Below are 14,953 nucleotides of genomic sequence, written 5' to 3' on the forward strand. Positions count from 1 at the left end.
CATCTTCGGTTTCGTAGGGAATTCTCATGTGTCTCTTTTGGGCCATATGTTCTCTGGCGGCTTCAGCGGTCTTACCTTGGTAATTACAAGCAATACAGAACCCAAACCCAATCTTCTCACCGAGGTACTCAAGTAAACCCTCTGGGTCGACCAAGTACTTTTGTTCAGGAATGTATAACCCATGTTGTTTGAACATGTGTTGTATGTTTTCTTGGATGGTGTCAAAGTTGTGGTTGTACTTTGGATGGGAGAAGAGACAGGTGGTTGGTTTGATTACTAATCTTGTAGCGAGCTTTTCTGCAAGGAGCTTTTCTTCTTCCTGTTCGGGAGTCAACTCTGCCTCTTCTTCTTTGGCTTCTTCTTTAGTTTCTGGTTCTGCTGTTTCTTCACTTTGTTCGGGGGTATCACTTGGAGCAGGCAACTCACCGTTCTTGATCTTTTCCAACATGGCGGCTTTAGCAATCTGCAAAATCTGTCTCTTCTTCTCTAAGATGGCCTCTTTTTCTCTTCGTCTTTGTTCTTTCTTGGTGACTTGCTTCTCTGGCTTGGGCTCCTCTTCTAAAGTGGCAACTTTCGACTGGAACATGTCTTCCGAGATGGGTGGTAGCTGAGCAACTCGTCTTTTCAAGTTATACCTGTGCCAGTCACCTTTCATGTGCGATCTTTGATCTTCGGCAGTTGGGAACTGCAAACTGCATGTATTACACGTGAACATATCTACTCCTGTTATATCTAATGCCTTTGGCCTATGATTACAAATGGTAGAATGGTAAAATGACTGTCGGTCTATATTGCAGAAGCAAAAAAAAAAATGTCCGATGAGGAAGCGAGTCACGTGACAGACACCATCCCCCAAAAATAAAGAAGAAGAATTTTCCTACAACCACAAAGGGCTTACTGGTACTGACTACTACTGTATTAGCTAACCATGTCGGATACAGAGGATGTGTTTAAAGGCGTTCTTCCGCAGTTGGTCTCTACAATCAGAGCGGCAAGCTCGTTAGCTGCGCAAGACATAAATTTCTACAAGTCAATCGATGCCGGTCTTGCTAGTGACATTGATTCCGCAGCTGCCCGGTTAATGAACATCTCCAATGACTTGATCAGAGCCACGACCGACGATGACGAAGTCAAGATTGGGTTTGGCAAGCAGAATGTCGAAGGTGAATTGTCGTGGAATCCTATCGCCCGTGTGTTGGATTCCATCTTTGAGAAGATTGACTATTCGTTTGACCATGCTAGACAAAAGACATCTAGTGATGCCAGGAGTTTGGAGTACTTGGATAGTGGCAGCGCTCCTTCTAATGAATCAGGCAAGAGAATATCCAAACCCCAGTTGAAGTTCAGAGTTCCTGTGGATAATTCCGAATCACACCCTTTTAAACCAAGATTGGACAGCAAACCACATGCTTTGAAACTGTTTGAAGAATCCGTCAAGTTGTTTAACCCCGAGCCCAAATATGAAGATTCCATTGAGATAATAGACCCACCATACTATCCCCAACCATACGAGTACGAAATTGACAACCAGCCATATCCTGAAGCGATCCTACAATCTGCAGTCGAACCTATTCCATCCAAGGACTGGTCAACCACAGAAGCCATCTGGGTAGACACGGTGGAAGAACTCACGAAAATGGTAACCGTCTTGCAATCCCTGACCGAAATCGCCGTCGATTTAGAACACCACGACTATAGAACATACTACGGGATCGTCTGTCTTATGCAAATCTCCAACCGCGATCAAGATTGGATCATTGACACATTGGCCTTGCGCGATGACTTGACCGTATTAAACACAGTATTCACCGATCCTAGCATTGTCAAGGTGTTCCATGGGGCATTCATGGATATCATTTGGTTACAACGAGATCTCGGATTGTACATTGTTTCCTTGTTTGACACCTACTGCGCATCCAAAAATTTGGGATTCCCCAAACACTCGTTGGCATACTTGTTGGAAACATTTGCTCATTTTAAAACATCCAAGAAGTATCAGTTGGCCGATTGGCGGATCCGTCCGTTGTCCCACCCTATGATGGCCTATGCTCGATCAGACACCCATTTCTTGTTGAATATTTATGACCAGTTGCGAAATAAACTTATCCACGAAAACAAGTTACAACAAGTGTTGTATGATTCGAGACAGGTGGCTAAGCGGAGATTTGAATACACCAAGTACCGTCCATTAGCACCTAATGGGAAAGTCTCGTGCCCAGTCATGTCGAGCAATCCAAGAGAGCCATTCGCGTCGATAATGTATCAATACAATGTGCCAAGTTTCAAGAAAGGTGTCGTTGAAGTATTGTATAATTGGCGTGATTTGGTAGCTAAACAAGAGGACGAGTCGGTAAGGTACATCATGCCCAACCAGTTGTTGGTCACTCTAGCATTATTGGAGAGTCCCGTTGACGCCAACAAAGTGTTGAATTGCCAGACGTACGTGAGTGAACATGTGAGATTGCATGCAAAGGAACTTGCTGGGTTGATTGAGAAAACGTTGGTGCAGACTGAAGCCAACGATTGGGATTTGGTGGATAAGTGGAGTAACCAAAAGACTGACAGTTTCGATGCTCATGATAAGAATATGTTGGAGAATGTAAACGGATTGTTTAACGCTTTGGTTGAATCTAACCAGGACTTGTTTAATTCTACTGGGTTAGTGCATGAGATTGAAACTGTGGAAGAACCCAAGATCAGGTATACTGTTGAGTATGATGTTAATAACAACACGGTGGTTAAGCATAATTTTGAGGACGTATGTCAAGAAAGGTTGGAACGCGCCTGGAATGGATTAATTGCCATGGATGCACAACTGAATGTTGAAGTTCCAATTGAAGAAGTTCCAGAGACAGAGGAACCTGAAGCACCCGTGGAATTTGTTAAACCAGCCAGACCAGATGCGGCATTGTTTAGCAAAGACAAGGAAATTGATCCTAATCAACTCATTACGCTTAGACAACGAAAGGTTGCCCAGCCTAAGAGACGTCAACTTCTTGAAGAACAGGAGCAACAACAAGTGGACTATTCTAGTGCCGATAAGATTATGATTCCTAATACCAATAGAAGACCTAAGGATAGGAAAAAGAAGAGCTTTGATCCGTATTCTAGAGAGAGTGAAGGTCCTAAGCCGGCTAAGCGGGCTAAGATCACTACTACTGGTAAATCATCGACGTTTAAGAATAAGAGGAAGTAGTTAATGTACATTTATTTTATAGTGTCTGTCTGTCTGTCTGTCTGTCTGTCTGTCTGTCTGTCTGTATATGACCGTCTGTAGATTTTGTAAGCTTATTTTTTTTTGTCTGGGTACGCGTTTATCAGTGTCGGGAAAATTCATCTCTATTTAACATGTAAAGCACCAGTCGTTCACCACTATGGTCCTTCCAACAACCTTACAGGGCAATTTGATGCCTGCTGAGATAAACTTCTTAGCTGAGAATGAAACAGTCACCATATTACCCAGGTATTCCATGAAGAAAATCGAATTAATAGGCGTATGTACATACATATTCACATACATTATAATGATTTCTACATAAGCACAAATACTAACGAGAGAGCAGACACCAATCCCACCATTACGAGCCATGAGAAGAGAAAAAGTCCCGTTATGGGTAGCCCTTATCCTCAAATCACAAGACAAATGCAACATCGTCCCTCCCAAATGGTTAAATCTCGCATACTTGAAAGAAAAACACGAAGAAGAACTACGAAAACCAAACCAGTTCAGCGACTTACCATGGCATTGGCAAGAGATTGCCAAAATCTTACTTGCCCGAGCCCAGGATGACTTAAGCGATCCATCACACCAATTACGTAGCGTTATTCAGGATTTACGAGAGATACGGTTGGTCAAGTCGAGAAAAGGGTTGAAGGAGTTGAATGAGTCGAATATTCTGTTGAATGGATTGTCACTTTTGGAGATTAACGAATTGAGACCGTTTGTGCTTGGTGTGATGAACAAGTTAAGACTGCTTCATGAGACCACCACCACCAGTAAAGAGGTTGATGAAGATATGGCCGAGGTTTCTGATGATGATTACTAGATAGCACTGTAATATTATAGCATTTACTACTACTTTGTACTTACCACTTCTAATACCCTCTTGCAATCTGCTGTATTTAGTCACCAGCGGTGAGTGGGATGCATTTTCGTCTTCGTCAAGTTTCAGCCTTGTCTGGTTTGATCCGCCTTTTAGTTCCGCATTGGTTGATTTTTTTTCACAAACTCCGCCATTGACTCATTAGGCTACACGACAGCATCAAATGAGCAAATGGCAACAGTTCCAACGGCAGTTCGTGTCAAATCTAGAGAAACAGAAACTGACCACCGACGCCAAACGGAACCTCATCCTCTCGATTTTAAAATCAACCACAACAAAACGAGAAGCGAGAAACTATCTCAATAAATACCAGAGTCAATTCGACTTCTCGGGACTCGACTTCAACAAGAGTATCAAGACCATCAATGACGAACAAAGTTTGACGAAACGAGACACCCAGCGTGGGTTATTCATTACACGGTATTTGAACAATCAGAATCCATTTGTTAACATATACGACAAAGAAGATGTCAAACAAAAAAAGGTCCCTCTTAGAATTGCTATATTCCAGATCAAGTATCCTAAAGTGACTTATCAACAATGGAAGGGGATAGCTGAGACATTTAAACGATTGCTTACACTTGGGATATCTCCGATTATCTTGTTGGACTACGATCATTTTTTGACCGATTCATTTAAACTCAATGAACAGTATATGATTGAAGCTGCCAGTAAACTTCTAACCTACTTTGGCAGACCAGAGGAGGAATCTGAACTCAAAGCAATTGTTCTTCGTTCCTTATTTACAAACAGAAATGGTAAACTCTCAATTGACAGTTTAGAACTGGTGCTTATTCCCATGTATCAAGGGCTAGTGCCTATCATCCAACCAATAGCATACGAGTCCCAGTCAGCTATGCAGGAATTCATAAGCACGGACCAACTATTGTACAGTTTATCATCGGCATTAGTGGAGAAGAGCACATCGGACATATTAACCATTGAGAAAATAGTCATGATTGACCCCATGGGGGGCATTCCTTCGATTGAACGAAACCAATCTAGTCATGTGTTTATCAATCTATGTCAAGAGTACTCGGACATTTTACTGGAACTCTACATTGGACATATCGAACCAAAAGTGCGCGATTTTCATGTATCCAATCTTGATTCCATGAATACTGTATTGAGTTATATCAATGATCGTACCGGGAACGATGAAACCACGGGGATAATAACCACTCCGGAAATCATGTCGGTGAATCACGATGAATTGAACCCGATAATTTACAATGTCTTGACTGATCGACCCATTATTTCCAGTTCTTTGCCGAGCACAAACACGAGAACTCCACAATTGTCTACGACTATTATAAAGAAGGGAGTTCGCGTAGACATTTACGATCAGGACAACTATCCCGATAAGTTCACGTTACAAAACTTGTTCCGAGATAATCTTATCGATAAAGATCGCTTGATTGAACTAATGAATGATTCATTTGGCAAACCCCTCGATCTGGAGACGTACATCAATCGAATTAATGAAAATTTGGCCACGCTAGTCATTGTTGGGGATTATGACGGTGCTGCAATAATCACATGGGAATATAGCCAGGGCGAGAAAATTGCCTACTTGGACAAATTCGCCATTGCCAAGAAGAATCAAGGATTGCCAGGATTAGCAGACATCATTTTCAAGATCATCCTCCTGTCGCATCCTGTCGAGCTCATCTGGCGGTCGAGGAAAGTCAACCCGGTGAACAAATGGTACTGGGAACGGTGTTGCGGGTGCATGAGCTCGCCTGAGTCACAATGGAAGATCTTCTACACGGGCGAGATATTCGATAAGAAGATTGACAAACGCAAGCGAAGCGTGCATGGCCTTGACATCAGTAAGAAGTTGCAACAGTACTCGGAAATCTGCGAGGGCATTCCACCATCTTTTGTGTCAGTACCGCGGGTAAATTAACCCCGATTGTTGCGTCGGTTTTTTTTTTTGTGTTTATCCCGTGCAACCGATTTTTTACCCAACCCTTTTCCGTTGAGTGATAAATTGTTGGCAAATGAAAAGGATAAATAGAAGAGGATTTCTTATATTTTATAAATAAGTAGGATAAGATATACATAATGAACTCACTCAGACAGAGACAGACCACGGTGCAGACTGCTACGCAGGAAGTGCACGATGATCCAGTCACGACTCAAGTGTTGCGCCGACTCCACTATTATCACGAATTAGATGACTGGCAAAAGGATAACCACTTTATCCGATCAGGCTACGTAAAGGAAACCAGTTCGTACCGAGAATGTTTGAAATCATTGACGTACTTACACAATGAATCCATGAATATTTATACCCATTTAATCCCATCCAGTATTGTATTTTGGTCGGTGCTTTACTACATCAACTACGTCCTCACCGAGTATGATAATTATCTTGGGATTTGGGAGAAGCTCAACTTTTTGCAGTTTGCAACAGCATGTACCTTTTGTTTGTTCATGTCGTCTGCTTTCCACACCATCAAGGCCCATTCTCACAAGGTGAGTAAGTTTGGCAACCAACTAGACTACTTTGGCATTGTCATTTTGATTAGCTGTTCCTTGATTTCAATCATTTTGTTTGCCTTCTATGATCATCCCTTCTTAAAGTATTTCTTTGTGGTACTCACAGCGGTGTTTGGTACTATATGTACGGTACTTACCTTAGATCCTCATTTCGCCAGTGTGGAATATAGAAAATTCAGAGCAACAATGTTTATCATGTTTGGATTATCAGGGGCACTCCCTATTCTAGTAGGATTCTATATGTGGGGTTTCCAACATACCAAGGAAAGATCAGGCATGATCTATCTCATCCTCGAAGGTGTGTTTTATATATTTGGGGCCGTGTTGTATGCCGGAAGATTCCCGGAAAGGCTTACAGGCATAGACAAGGAAGAGTTCTTGAAAAATCCTACACCAGGAATGTTTGATATCTTTGGCCATTCCCACCAGATCTTCCATGTGTTTGTCGTCATTGCTGCCTTTTGTCATTGGAAAGCTTTAGTGCAATGCTATCATTTTATGCACCAGTATATATTAACTGTGTAGGGAAGGAAAAAAAAAGAAATACAAAAATTAATTGCGATAAAGTTTAGATCGGTAATATAATCATGTCCAAACACTTGGTGTTACTTCCGTGCCATGCAATCTGGAAGGGTGGTCCAACTACAGGATTAGCAAGAAACGAATGGCACTTGGTAGATTTCCAAATTGTGGGTCAAGACCATCTCGTGTTCCGCGATCAAATTTTACAAAGCATATCCATACTACAACAAGACCCTGACGCGTATGTGATTATCTCCGGAGGTGAAACCAAGAAACAGGCAGGTCCTATGTCAGAAGCACTATCCTATTATTTGCTAGCTAGTGAGTTGTGCAAGGATGAGACTGTGTTGTCTCGAATCCACACTGAAGTATTTGCCAGGGATTCATTTGAGAATGTCATCTTCCTGATTTGCCGATACTACGAGTTGTTCAAGATGTATCCTGACAAGATCACCATCATTGGCTTTGAATTTAAACGAGTGCGTTTTATGACTCATCATTTACAGCAAGCGCTAAAATATCCCCTTGATAAGGTGGATTATATAGGACATTCTCCAAAACCGGAATTATCTGAACAGGACACAATTGAATATTTCAAAGACTTGGAAGAGAGTGAATACAAGCATGCAGTCAAACACTTTCAACTGGACTGGTATGGATTGGCCGACTCTCTTAACAAAAAGAAACTCGCAAGAAACCCATTCAATCGATACCATGGGTATATCTACAGTAATCCAAGCCTCTCTGACTTCCTTCACGCCATTCAAGATGGCAGTACGCAAACCAACGAACTCATTAGAAATCTTATAGATCACAATCTCTGGATAAATAACTAATCATTTATTTTTATATACATAACTTACTTTTTATTTAAAGCTCTTCTAGCTTGAACGGCTTTACTCAACTTGGTCAACATATCAACAGTAGTTTCCCAACCAACACATCCGTCAGTGATGGAAACACCGTATTTCAATGATTCTTTACCACATCCTGGAGCAGGCATACCTTGCTTACCTTCGTTAATATGAGATTCAATCATAACACCAATAATTGTATTTTCCCCATTGGTAATTTGTTCAACGACAGAGTCCAAAACCTTTGGTTGGTTTCTGTAATCCTTTTGAGAGTTATCGTGGGAACAGTCAATCATCAACTTGATATTTGGATCGGTAGACTTGGCAATGGCTTCCTTGGCGGCCTTGACGGACTCGGCATCGTAGTTAGTAATCTTCTTACCACCTCTCAAGATAATAAAGCAATTGTCGTTACCCTTGGTGGTAGTGATGGCAGCCATACCATTCTTGGTGACACCCATGAAGTGATGTCCCTTGGAAGAAGCTTGGACAGCATCTAAAGCGACAGTTAACCCACCGTCAGTACCATTCTTGAACCCGATAGGGAAGGATAAACCTGAGGCCAATTCACGATGTAATTGAGATTCGGTGGTTCTAGCACCAATAGCACCGAAACTCAACAAGTCAGAAAAGTACTGTGGAGAAATGGTATCCAACATTTCGGAACCAATTGGTAATTCAGCCTTACCGGTCAAATCAGCGTATAATTGACGAGATATTCTCAAACCGGCATTGATATCAAAAGAGTTATCGACATTTGGGTCGTTAATCAACCCTTTCCAACCAACGGTAGTTCTTGGCTTTTCCAAGTAGGCTCTCATGATGATCAATAAATCACCCTTCAATTCTTCAGACAAGGCCTTTAATCGCTTGGCATAGTCCATGGCGGCATCGGTGTCGTGAATAGAACATGGACCAACAATGACAAGACATCTGTCGTCGGCACCACTGAGAATTTGGGCACTTTCGTAACGACCTCTAATGACAACTTCCAAGGACTTGCCTGAGGCTTTGATTTCGTGTTGTAATAATGCAGGAGGGATCAAGGGGTTGTAGCCCAAGATTCTTGTGTCGTCGTATTCGTCAGGAATTGGAGTGTTGCTCATGGTTGACTTCTAGAGATGTGGTAGGAACGACAAAGTGGAGAGATGTTTTGTTACTTTATAGTGAAATTTTCAATCCCTCAGCGGGAGAAAAAAAAATTTAGTCAAAAAATTTTTCCGCCGGAGCGGTGTTTGTGGTAGCTAGAAGGAATAAGAAAAAACTCCGCTGAGGAAGAATAATGACTAATTGTTGGTTTTGTACTACTGGAACAACCAGAAAATATACTACCAAAGAGGGCAGTTGCAGTAAGTTAAGTGCTGGGTTACTTTGCCTGTTAACATACTCATGTTAGCACGTTCGTGTTTACATTCGCTTAAACAATGTAATTCACACATTTCCTGATAAGGTATGAATTTCCCCGAGACTGCTGGGACATATCAACAATTTTTGACAGAGCCTGCGCCACGTGATATTTTTTTTTTTTGTTTGCCTTGATTTGAACAATCTCGCTTACTTTCAACCTATGCAGGAACTTTGCTTATGATATCATCAAATGGTCTAGATGCATAATGCACATATCCGAACCACAAACCATATTCATCTCATTCTTCATATTCGGACTCTTGAATAATGTCCTATATGTAATTATCCTATCAGCCGCCATAGATCTCGTAGGATCAGCCACTCCCAAAGCAGTGGTGTTGCTAGCCGATATCATACCTTCATTTACCTTCAAGCTTGTATCACCATTCTTTATCCATCTACTATCGTATCCGTTTCGATTATGGACCATACTTGGCTTGTCTATGTCTGGCATGTTGATCATTTCATTGACGCCGAATGGGTTGATCGGATTTAAGATTTTCGGCATTGCATTGGCGAGTTTGTCATCTGGATTGGGCGAAGTAAGCTTCCTCCAGCTAACTCATTACTACGAAGCAAAACATTCAATAGGTGGGTTCTCCAGTGGGACCGGTGGCGCTGGTCTTTTTGGAAGTTTTCTATTCATGTTGTTCACTAATATAATGGGTATTCCCGTTTGGCTTACCCTATTTATGTCTTCCGTCGTACCCGCGGGACTACTATTGACGTATAATTTCCTACTTCCCCCTCCAGAACTTGAATATGAACCAATATCAGAAAACATAGTCGAAGAAGGGGAACTCGCATTTACAGAGAACAAGTTTGACTTGCATTACATGAAAAATCACATTAGTGAAACCATCACCGAGATAAAACCGTTGATCATTCCATACATGCTCCCCTTAACTACAGTGTACGCCAGTGAATACACAATCAACCAAGGAGTCTCCCCCACGTTGCTCTTTCCCTTGGATGACCTCCCACACTGGCTATTTTCGACGTATCGAGACTTGTATGTCGTTTATGGATTCTTGTACCAACTTGGTGTTTTCATATCACGGTCATCCATTTCGTTCGGGATAAGAATCAAGCATTTGTACGTTATGTCAATGTTACAGTTTGTCAATTTGGTAATCACGGTATGTCAATCAATGTATGACTTTCCATTCCATAGAATCTGGCTATTACTAGTACTTATTCTATATGAAGGGTTATTAGGGGGGTTTTCGTATGTAAACACTTTTGTGTCTGTAAGTGAGCAAACGCCTAAGGCGAAGCGAGAGTTTAGTATGGGATGTGTAAGTATGAGTGATTCGCTTGGAATTGTGATTGCTGGGTGTATTAGTTGGTGGCTAGAGACGAGATTGTGTGGGTTACAGGTTGAAAGAGGGAGAGATTGGTGTCTTACTGGGGGAGGTTCCTAAATTATAGCCACTAGTGTACATCGCGTTTGTAATCTTAATAAAACAACTAGGTCAAACTTAAGTTGAACCAATTTGCGCTTTTTTGTAGAAATATCTGTAATTTCACTATTTCATGAATTACCCAACAAATTTTGCAGCATTAGTCTTGAAAGAGGAGAAAGAACGCGGCTATTTCGTCTTGTTCAGCTAAAACTAATGCGAACTGCACGGCTATTTCATTTCACCTTGTTGGACTAAAACTAGTATAATTGCTACGAACTAATGCACTAAACAAAGTGGTTTAGAACTTGTTTTACGTCGTCATTTGCACAATCCATAGAACACAAAATAGAAGAGAAAGATCTTAATTATAATTCAAACATGAGTCTCGGAAACAATCTCAGTGATAAATCCGAGGATATCTCTTGACATGTTTCGAGAGAGTATGTGCTGACAGCTGGCGCTTCTCCGCTTTCGTCACGCTCGTTACCTGTTTTGGATATTTCACCCAAACTAAGTGCTACATTGCATTGTCTTGTATGGATCCATCTAGATGGTTCTAGAAGACATCTTCAGTTGGATATTCAACCAGATTTTTGACATTGTGTCAAAACGGGGAATGAAGTGTCGGCGAAAAACGTGTGTTTTGTCTTCGGAAGATAAAATGCGAACTCCGGTTCGAGGGGGAAAACAAAAAGATGGAATTCCACATTTCTTACTAGCAAATACAAAACACAGACTACATAACCCCCTTTTTATAGACATCAATGATACTCAATAGACTTAGATTACCCACGGTACTGAAATTATCCCAATTGGCATTTGCCCGAAACTATTCCCGCAAAGATTTTGCCTTTGTTTTCGATATCGATGGCGTGCTTATCAGAGGAAAAGATCCTATTGCCGCAGCCACCCCGGCCTTGGAACTCTTGAATGAACATCGGGTCCCCTATATTTTAATGACCAACGGTGGTGGTGTCCTGGAAAAGGCCAAGGCCGACCACATTGCAAAGATTGTTGGTGTTCCGATCTCCCCCTGGCAAATTGTGCAAAGTCATACACCATTGAGAACCCTTGCCAATGATAGAAAACACAACAGAGTGTTGTGCATTGGTGGTGTTGGTGATGCTGTGAGACATGTGGCTAAAAGCTACGGTTTTGAAGATGTTGTGTTGCCAATTGATATCGTCAAGGCTATTCCCTCGATTTCTCCCCACCATATGTTCAAACAGGATGATTTCGACAAGTACGCCATTGACATCGATGTCAATGTCCCTTTTAGGGCCATTTTAGTGTTTAATGATCCGCGTGATATGTCGACTGATGTTCAAATTGTTCAAGACTTGTTGAACTCCCAAGATGGTGTTCTTGGCACAAAGAGAAAGAGAAGAAGATTGGAAGATCCTGCCATCCCTATCGTATTTAGCAACAGTGATGTGTATTATTCTAATGAATACTCGTTGCCAAGATTTGGTCAAGGTGCATTCAGGATCATCACTGAAGAATTATACAGTCATATCAACCAGTTAAGACCTCATGAAGCCATGAGTTCGTTATTATGTGGTAAACCATTCAAATTACAGTATGACTTTGCCCACCATGTTCTTATTGACTGGCGTGAAATGTTAATCACCAATAAGTTTGAGCAACCAAAGTATCCACTTTTAGGAACTGCCCCAACCGCAAGTCCATTCAAGAACATATATATGGTTGGAGATAACCCTGCTTCAGACATCCAAGGAGCCAATGATCATGGTTGGGAATCAGTGTTGTTACGCACTGGAGTGTACGCCGATGAAGACTTAAGTTCGCTCGAGGCTCAACCTACTGCTGGTGTCTTCAACGACGTGTACGACGCCGTGCTTGAAATTTTACGAGTTAACAAAGTCAAAATTTGATTCCTTTGTTTTGTGCAACGGGCAAATATTTTTAGCAGTCATAAAGAACCTTCTATATCTGTGTAAATATCGTAAACAATGATTTATTGGAACATTTCCGGTGAAATTTCGTGTAAGCCCAGCATTCTTCCATGGTACAAAGTAGTTTCCATTGCATGTTCTAGAAGAGTTGGAAAACTAAACCTGAATCCATGCAGACACTTTTTGTTGCCAGGCTTTGCAATTTAAAAAATATCCAAAATGGAATATCCGGGTTGTCGGACACTTTTTTTTGCCTTTGAGTTTTTTTTTTAGTCCTCGTCATCTATTTCCGACACCTATTTCCGGCAGTTTGCTGTGGCGTTGCTGGCGTTAAGAGTGGCGGGGTTTTTTTAAAGATCTCTGGTCACAGATTTTTGCTAGATCTAAGTGCGTTTTGGTACAGACGGGTCAGGATGTTGAGGCAACTTTATGCGATTTTCTGTTAGGTTAGATCCCGTAAACAGAGGCGACTACACGCATGTGAGGAGAGATGGTTTTTTTATTTTACGTTTGCTTTTTCATATGAAGTTGGGTGATTTATGACGAACTAAAATCTGGGGCGCAAGCATGGACTTTGCACCAATGGTTGTTCGTTAAAATGATATATGTTGGCCTTCCTACCCCCGTCTGGTAACCAGTTTGCAATTTGTGGCTAGTGAGGGATAAATTTAGATTTCATGAAATAGACGCCTTAGCGACGTAGATATACTAAATTTAGTATAATAAGATGAGGAGTGTCCCATTTAGACTATTGAAAAAAAGACACGTTCCGGCTGTAGTTAACCGGGTAAAAATAGCATACTGGATTTTACATTTTTGTTGGGGGATTTCAGAAAACAATAGGCGGAGGAGAAAAGATAACAAAGAAAACAAGAAAATAACACGTCAAAATAAACTGACATAGATCCAACCGCAACTCATAGATTTTTGGGCGGTTCGGGTTTTATTGTCCCATGCGTTTCTTGGCTTCCTTTGCAGGAGCTATCGTACCACTTCTCGATCTAGAATTCGTCAGAACAAAGATCTTTCGTTTCTGCGAAAATCTAACAATAAAATACAATGGGAAAAAATATGTAGTATTTTTTAGGCTGCTATTATCTGCAGTGTTCGAGAAAAAAAGATTCACATTGTTGCCAATTGGACAAAATTTGATTTAATATTTTAAAACAATTTCTCTAACCAAAGTAACGCAACTACAATAGGCAATAAAAGATTCTCCAATTTAGCCGCTTCCCGCCCTAGCCGAATTCCATTTGATATTTATTTACCATTTCGTATCGACTTTATTTTGACATAGCTCAGATATGGTACCTTTTTTGCTGCCAAGAAAGGGTTTTTTTTTTGTAGAGATCATAACTTGTCTTTGAAGTATAAGGACTAGTGCATTTTTTTGCGCGCGGAATCCCGCCCGGATAAACGCTTGCTTTTTCCATAGTTCAAATTTTTTTTATTTTTTCTGGGTTGATAGGCGAGAGTTGTTGGAGCAACAAAATAATTTTTGAAATGAAACATAAATCCGACTCTTTTTTGCAAAATTTATCAGTTTCAACCATTTTGTCGTCAATGTTCAATCCTAACATTCCTTCATGAATCACTTCGTATTAAACCATGTGAGTTGATTATTTCTTGGAGGGTTCAAAATTGAAACTTGCTGCATGTCTAGGCAACTGGCTACAAATATTTTCTTGTTTAGCATAGATATGTGAATCAGACAAAGATTGAATTGACAACAAAGTGACGATCATCAAAAACTCTATCATCTCTTCGTATCGATAACCCATTCACATCAGTTACTTTGTTGATTAGCAATAGCTAAACATAAACTAAACAAGATCATTCGATCAAATCGGCTTTGCATTCCGTCAGATATTCTTTTTAAGGCACGAATCGTTCTATTTTAACTAACAAAAGGCGGCAACACCTTAGAATTTGCAATAGGAAGCTTTTGAGGCAGCTATCACATGTGTATCATTTTCAATCCCCTGCAGGAACCACTTTTGTTGCTCGTTTCTATTTCAGTTCACAACTTCCTGTTTCTGGAAATGGATACTGGTCCGGGCGTAGCCACCGCATTTTAGTTTGGGGGTAGACATGAAATTTCACGAATAGGAATAGATACATTTGCTCTAGTGAAACCCAAAGGCGGATTTGCAGTTCCAAAAACTAATTACTCGTAATCTAAACCCGATATTGCCTTTTGGGCGAGCGCGGGCATCCCCGATATTTTGTGTCATTTGTTG

The 14,953-nt window shown here is 41.0% G+C and overlaps 8 protein-coding genes across 8 annotated transcripts; 7 read left to right on the plus strand and 1 right to left on the minus strand. All coding sequences in view use genetic code 12, as the record gives it.

Annotated features, from left to right (window-relative positions):
• Positions 1–584: 584 nt before the first annotated feature.
• On the plus strand, positions 585–3,196 carry RRP6 (exosome nuclease subunit; the record flags this gene model as incomplete). The annotated part of the gene is made up of 2 exons (XM_007372426.1): positions 585–600; positions 942–3,196. The coding sequence occupies 2 exons, from the start codon at positions 585–587 to the stop codon at positions 3,194–3,196; spliced, it is 2,271 nt and encodes a 756-aa protein (XP_007372488.1).
• A 108-nt stretch (positions 3,197–3,304) lies between these two features.
• PSF2 (DNA replication protein) lies at positions 3,305–4,083 on the plus strand (the record flags this gene model as incomplete). The annotated part of the gene is made up of 2 exons (XM_007372427.1): positions 3,305–3,494; positions 3,564–4,083. The coding sequence occupies 2 exons, from the start codon at positions 3,375–3,377 to the stop codon at positions 4,044–4,046; spliced, it is 603 nt and encodes a 200-aa protein (XP_007372489.1).
• Positions 4,084–4,266: 183 nt separating this feature from the next.
• On the plus strand, positions 4,267–6,012 carry ARG2 (acetyl-CoA:L-glutamate N-acetyltransferase; the record flags this gene model as incomplete). Its single annotated transcript, XM_007372428.1, has 1 exon — positions 4,267–6,012. One exon carries the CDS (start codon positions 4,267–4,269, stop codon positions 6,010–6,012), a length of 1,746 nt encoding a protein of 581 aa, XP_007372490.1.
• A 158-nt stretch (positions 6,013–6,170) lies between these two features.
• On the plus strand, positions 6,171–7,133 carry SPAPADRAFT_48129 (PAQR-type receptor; the record flags this gene model as incomplete). Its single annotated transcript, XM_007372429.1, has 1 exon — positions 6,171–7,133. The coding sequence occupies one exon, from the start codon at positions 6,171–6,173 to the stop codon at positions 7,131–7,133; it is 963 nt and encodes a 320-aa protein (XP_007372491.1).
• A 35-nt stretch (positions 7,134–7,168) lies between these two features.
• Positions 7,169–9,094, minus strand: ARO4 (3-deoxy-7-phosphoheptulonate synthase; the record flags this gene model as incomplete). Its single annotated transcript, XM_007372430.1, has 1 exon — positions 7,169–9,094. The coding sequence occupies one exon, from the start codon at positions 9,088–9,090 to the stop codon at positions 7,990–7,992; it is 1,101 nt and encodes a 366-aa protein (XP_007372492.1).
• Positions 7,196–7,966, plus strand: SPAPADRAFT_132612 (uncharacterized protein; the record flags this gene model as incomplete). Its single annotated transcript, XM_007372431.1, has 1 exon — positions 7,196–7,966. The coding sequence occupies one exon, from the start codon at positions 7,196–7,198 to the stop codon at positions 7,964–7,966; it is 771 nt and encodes a 256-aa protein (XP_007372493.1).
• A 479-nt stretch (positions 9,095–9,573) lies between the features above and the next one.
• On the plus strand, positions 9,574–10,890 carry SPAPADRAFT_58222 (amino acid transporter; the record flags this gene model as incomplete). The annotated part of the gene is made up of 1 exon (XM_007372432.1): positions 9,574–10,890. A coding segment is annotated over one exon (1,030 nt), but the record flags the coding sequence as incomplete, so codon positions are not given.
• Positions 10,891–11,504: 614 nt separating this feature from the next.
• Positions 11,505–12,794, plus strand: SPAPADRAFT_58223 (uncharacterized protein; the record flags this gene model as incomplete). The annotated part of the gene is made up of 1 exon (XM_007372433.1): positions 11,505–12,794. One exon carries the CDS (start codon positions 11,562–11,564, stop codon positions 12,690–12,692), a length of 1,131 nt encoding a protein of 376 aa, XP_007372495.1.
• Positions 12,795–14,953: the final 2,159 nt, after the last annotated feature.

The sequence above is a fragment of the Spathaspora passalidarum genome, assembly GCF_000223485.1.
Source record: "Spathaspora passalidarum NRRL Y-27907 unplaced genomic scaffold SPAPAscaffold_1, whole genome shotgun sequence".
Lineage (NCBI taxonomy): Eukaryota > Fungi > Ascomycota > Pichiomycetes > Serinales > Debaryomycetaceae > Spathaspora > Spathaspora passalidarum.